This window comes from Nannospalax galili, unplaced genomic scaffold, assembly GCF_000622305.1.
Source record: "Nannospalax galili isolate Female #2095 unplaced genomic scaffold, S.galili_v1.0 scaffold175, whole genome shotgun sequence".
Classification (NCBI taxonomy): Eukaryota; Metazoa; Chordata; class Mammalia; order Rodentia; family Spalacidae; genus Nannospalax; species Nannospalax galili.
In genome coordinates this window covers 233,903-239,830 of record NW_008336314.1, presented here as the reverse complement: position 1 = coordinate 239,830, position 5,928 = coordinate 233,903, and the positions used below count along the sequence as shown (strand labels likewise).

At 38.8% G+C, this 5,928-nt stretch overlaps 1 protein-coding gene across 3 annotated transcripts in view; it reads right to left on the bottom strand.

The window, feature by feature from the left end:
• Positions 1-5,928, bottom strand: part of Prkg1 (protein kinase cGMP-dependent 1) — a 1,315,555-nt gene that overhangs the window by 1,197,793 nt on the left and 111,834 nt on the right. The window contains exon 1 of one of the 3 annotated variants that reach the window (XM_029562517.1): positions 5,485-5,593. The exons of the other annotated variants lie outside the window; for them this stretch is intronic. Coding sequence (XP_029418377.1) covers positions 5,485-5,558 — 74 coding nt within the window. The 5' untranslated portion in view covers positions 5,559-5,593. Of the gene's footprint in view, positions 1-5,484; positions 5,594-5,928 lie in introns of those variants that run through there. 3 annotated transcript variants of the gene reach the window in all.

The window sequence follows — 5,928 nt, the reverse complement described above, 5'->3', positions numbered from 1 at the left end:
AGAGATTAGAAACGCATGTGCAAACATCTTAATGTCAGTTACATTGAAAATCAAGTTTTCTGTATGAAACTGTTTATTTTAATAATGAAATGGAGATTTTTTTAAAGTTTAAAACCTCATTTAATTTTATGTCTTATAGGTTTATACTGAGTACAATATTATATAACTAATAATTCAACCACAAACCTAAAAATTTACAGCCAATTTGAAAAAGATTCATCTAAGCTCAGAAAATTTGTTATTGAATAGGTCAATGCTGTTGTAATGAAATGCTTCTTCTAAGTATGTGGTTATTAAATAAATAATTAACTGGGGAAAAATTAAGAAAATTACACAAACATCATAAAAGGCACAATAGTCACCCATGGTAGATCATAACACCTTACACCAACTGTATACACACATGCACATACTTGCATGCACACACACATACAGAAACACACACCCACACACATACATCCATACACACACATGAACACACACATTCCTTTCTCATCTTCATGATTCTTATTCCTACTATTATAAATACTGTTTGGTCAAACAGTTCCTTAATGCTTAAAATGTTGTGACTATATTCTTGATTTTTATCATTGATACATGCAGTATATCAGGAATACATGTCTTTTCTTTTTTTATTTTTTTTGAAACAAAGTTTTCCTGAAGTCCCAGCTGGCCTGAAACTCACTATGTAGACCAGGTTGGCCTCAATCACAAAGATCTACCTGTCTCTGCCTCTCCAGAGCTGAGATTAAAGACATGTACCACTGTGCCTGGCTAAATGTCCTTTTAAAAATTGTGTTGAGCATTTTTTAATGCATTCCCATATTTTCCAACTCATTATTTTTATTTTTAAATATTCTCTTTTGTAGTTTCTGGGTTTTTTGTTTTTGGTTTGTTTGTTTTCTTTTTGAGAGAGTCTCATATAACTGAGACTGGCTTCAAACTCACTATATGCCCAAGGAGATAATCTTGAACTCCTGATCATCCTGCCGCTACCTTCAAAGTGCTAAACCTGCAAATGTGTGACACTATACCTAGTTCATGTGATGCTGAGCATCAGTCCAGGTCCTCCTAAATGCACAGCAAGCACCGTACCAGTTGAGCTCATTTCTAGTCCTAAGGTGTAAACCAGTCCTAAGGTGTATTCCAATCTTCTTGCTACATCCTCTTCAGGATTTGCCTCCTCTTGTGTCTCACTGTCACTGGCTGTTTTACTTTTTATATTGACACATAAAATTGCAAGTCATTACTGCAAAGTGGAATAAAGAAATATTAATCATAGGACATAAAATGTCAGTTACCAGAAGTTCGGGAAATCTAGTCTACCAAATGGTGACAACAATCTATAATATATTAGAATTCTTAAATTTAAAAAAAATTATTCATTTTATTTTATGTGTAGTGGTGTTTTCCCTACATGTATGTAAGTTCATGCAGTGTCCATGAAAGCCAGAAAAGGGTGTCAGATCCCCTGGAGCCAGAGTTCCAAACAGTTGTTAGCCATTGTGTGGGTGCTAGAAACTGAACCCAGGTCCTCCGCAAGAGTAGACAATGTGCTTAAACCCTGAGCTGTCTGTCCAGCCCCAAACTCTTAACATTTTTTTAAAGGAGTATGTGTAAAGAGTTCTCACCACAATAATGATAACTGTGAGGTAATTCATATGTTAGTTAACTAGGTTTAGACAAACTGCAATGTACATGTAATTTTCCTTTTCTGAAGAGATCCTTTTATTCTTTTACTGACTTTTACCAGCTGGTTTTGTGTGTGTGTGTGTGTGTGTGTGTGTGTGTGTGTGTGTGTGTGTGTGTCCAATCGCTTTTTAAGCAATCAGTCTTATGCACTTACACCAGACTCTGTCCCCAAAATGAAAATGTATATGGCAGGTGCGCTATCAAGTTCATCTACAGGAAATCTCCCCCAAAGTCATGGGTTTACCTCAGTCAGGATCCTGAGCTCTGGAAACTGGTACCTCAGCTGTAGTCATGAGGACTCACCTGCATCTTAACTTCTCTATCTCCTCCCTCTTTGCAGAAAAACACATACTCCATTAACTTACAGAGAAAGGTGTAGAGAAAAGGAAAGTCCTGATACCTTAACTATTTGAAATGGTTTTCAGCTATGGTCAAAATCTCTGGCACTTTTACAGTTTTATTGAACCCAAATTTTGTTGGGGGATGGATCATTTCCTCTCTCTCCTCTCTCTCTCTCTCTTTGCTGTGTGTGTGTGTATGTGTGTGTTCTAAGTTGGATTCTATTACTGTGCTAAAATACTGACCAAAAGAAACTTGGGAGAGGAAAGGGTTTATTTCATCTTACAACACCCAGGTCATAACTCACTACTTAGGGAAGTCAGGTCAAAACTTCAAGATAAGAGCCTGGAGGCAGGAACTGAAGCAGAGACCACGGAGGAACGTTGTTTGCTGGCTTGCTTCCTGGATCACTTTCAGCTATCTTTCTTATACAGTCCAGGCCCACCTGCCTAGGCATGGCATGCCCAACTGATGTGGGGGCTGGGTCCTCCCACATCAATTAGCAATCAAGAAAATGTCCCACAGATATGCCTGCAGGACAGTCTGATGGAAGAAATTCCTCAACTGAGGTTCCTTCTTCCCAGGTAACTAGTATGTGTCAAGTTGACAAAAACAAAACAAAAAAAACAGTATGATATGCATGTGGAGGCCAGAGCACAAACTGAGATATCATTCCTCAGGAACCATGAAATTTTTTTTATTAGACAGCGTTTCTTATTGGACGCTGAGCTCCCCATTTCAGCTAAACTGGCTGGCCAGTGAGCCTCAAGGATCCACCTCTCACCTATTCCCCAGTGCTAGAATTGGAAGTGCATGCCACTATACCAGCTTTCTAAAGTGGGTTCTGGGGATCAAACTTGGGTCTTCATGCTTGTGCAGCAAGAACTTTGCCTGTCTAACTCCCTTGTCCTTTCTTTAGAATTTTGAAAACAATATGCAACTTCTTTGCCACCAAGCAATGTAAAGCAACCCCTGCTGCTTGATAGTTCTAATGGAAATCTCTTTCCCCTTATGGCATGCCCAGTGCTGTAAAATGTCAAGATCAAATACCTTTATTATTAAGGCTAATTCCTCACTGTGTTGGGCTCCTATGGGGCTTTTAATCTACAAACTCATTTTCCCCAATTCCAGGGAATTTGGTTGACTTGCTCTTTAGTGATGCTTTTCTATAGCTTTGTGTTAGCTCCTGGATGGGCTCTCTGCATTTCTAATCTAAAAATTCCCAATTCTTTGCCATTTGTTTTATTTGTGTAGACTAGTTACTCAATTCTAACTGTTGGGTCTTTCATTCTGCTGTAAAATACTTCATTTCTTTCCAAGAGCTGAGATTGTACTCCTCAAGTTTCTCCTTGTCTTTTACCCAATTCTTGTCCCATTCACACAGTACTTTTTCTTCTCTCTCTGAAATATTTAGGATAAACGATTGTTTTTAAAATTCCTTTCCTGGAGGCTGGAAAGATCGCTCAGTGGTTAAGAGCACTGCCTGCTCTTGCAGAGGACCTGGGTTCAATTCTCAGCACCCACATGGTGGCTAACTCCAGTTACAAGGGATCTGACGCCCTCTTCTGACCTTCATGGGCATTGCACGACACAGGTGCACTTAAATACTTGCAGGCAATACACTCATACACATAAATTAAAAATAGTAAATAAAAATTCCTTTCCTTTCCTAGTTTCTGTCTTCTCCAAGAAAGTAATTGTCTATTCTCTGTGTATACATTTTGTTTTTAGGCTAGATCCTTGGCTCAAACATCTTGTAAACCCAGAGTGTTGAAGTTTCAGTCATTTAAAAATGCTAATCACAGCACTGTACACAGAGGAAACATGTTGACCATGACGTTTGCCACAAGGCCATCCACTGCATTTCCTGGCAGTCTCTCATGTCAATGCTTTTTGGGGTTCATACCTCCCAATCAAGTGATTGAATTTCCTAAAGAAATGCTTCTAATAGCCTATTTAGAGCATTTACTACAAAATCAAAGGCAGCAACTGTCCATGGAGTCTTTGTCATCTGAAATTCAATACTGAAAATCCAGTTCCACCTCAGTTTTCCCCTACATTCAATTTCCTTTGGTTTGATAAGTTAGCAGTCTCTCCACCACATCCTTCTTCAGCTTCTAAAATATTCTCACTGTGATCTCCAATTCTGTTTTCTTTGTCCTTGTGGGATAGAATTTTTTTCAAAAAATAAAAAAATGAAAAATACTGGTTCAGTGATAGTTGGGAAGGAGCCGAAATATATGTATCTGTTTTATCTCTCATCCTTCACAATCTGCTCTTGTGAATTGGGACCAGTTAATTCCTGTAAGCCACTGCGGTAGCCCCTTCCTCCTTCTGAGAGGCCACTGGATGTTTATTATCTGTAACTTTAAAATAAAATCATGTAGTATGCTAAGATGATAGGATTTCAAGCTCAGAAAGCAGAATACAAAGTGCTTTGAACATAAAAAAAGTAACCTACAGTCAATCTCTGGGGAACGTCTGTGCTTGGGCTGCTCCAATACAAGCCATAGGAGTGGTTCAAACAACATAAAGTTATATTCATATTTATAGTTTTCAAATTTAGGACGTCCAAGATCACATTGGTAGCCAATTCAGTTTCTGATAAGGTCATCCTCTGGTCTTGTACGTAGATGGACACCTTCTCATGCTGACTTCGCACATTGGAGGGCAGAGAGAGGTTAACTTTAGTGATAAGAATTCTACTGTTTTAGAGCCCTACCCTGATGAATTCATTTAATATTTTTTAAATAAGAATTGCATTTATTTCTGGGGAGGAATGTAAGAGGGTGGGTATATGTGGGCACAGCACATACGTAGAGGTCAGAGAACAACTTAAAAGAGTTAGTTCTCTCTTTCCATCATGTTGGTCCTGAAATGGAACTCAGATCATTAGGCTTAGAGGCCAACACCTTTACCTGCTGAGCCATCTCCTTTAATCTTCATTACCTCCTTGAAAGCCCTACATTCAAATACAACCACACAGGGTATGTTGAGGGCTTGAATTTTAACATAAAAATTTCTGAGAGATGGAACTGGAGAGAGGGCACAGTGGTTAAGAGCACTGGCTCTTCTTGCAGAGGACCCAGGATTGGTTCCCAGCAACCACATGGCAGCTAAAACCTGTCCATAATGCTACTTCAAGGGGATCAGACACTTACTTCTGACGTCCACAGGCACTGCATGATGTGGGTGCACTTACACACATGCAGGAAAAACATTTTTCATACACATAAAATAAAAAATAATAAGTAAAATTTTTTTTTCAAATCTGAGAGACACAAACATTTGGTCTATAACTTTTGTTTTCCAAAGCTCCTTTGTGCCTCAGGAAATGAATCAGGCTATAGAACTTCTTTAATGGCTAAAGAAACCTTTCCATCTTTATGTTGGGATAAAACTCTTTGCATCTATGAAAAGGGTCACAGAAAGACAGGAAAAGAGACTCACCACCATTTGTGTGCAGTCCCAGGAGTTTGCCTGAGTGATGGCTGGGCATTAGGCAAGTCTCTGGAGGGGGTTTTCATGACTTGCTGTGGCTGTATTCCTTTAGGAATCTCATTCCTTTCTTGCCTGACTCAATCTGAGTAACAAATCTATCATGGTTTCCTCTTTTACTTTGGTGCTAAGCCCTCAAGGGTTGAAAGTATGATGATCCACCAACATTTGGGATATTGCTTATTGTAAAGAAGGTTTTTTTTGTTTGAAGGGAACACACATGAAATAAGGGCTACCTTTCTTGAAAGCAGCAGGAATAGCCTGTATAGCAAGAGAGAGTTTACACTTTATTTAACGTTGTTACTTACTGGAAAATTTATAGACTTTGACAGAGTGGGGGTATTCTACAGTATTCAAAGCAGGAAGTGAATGGCTCATAGAACTTTCATTTTAGTTACT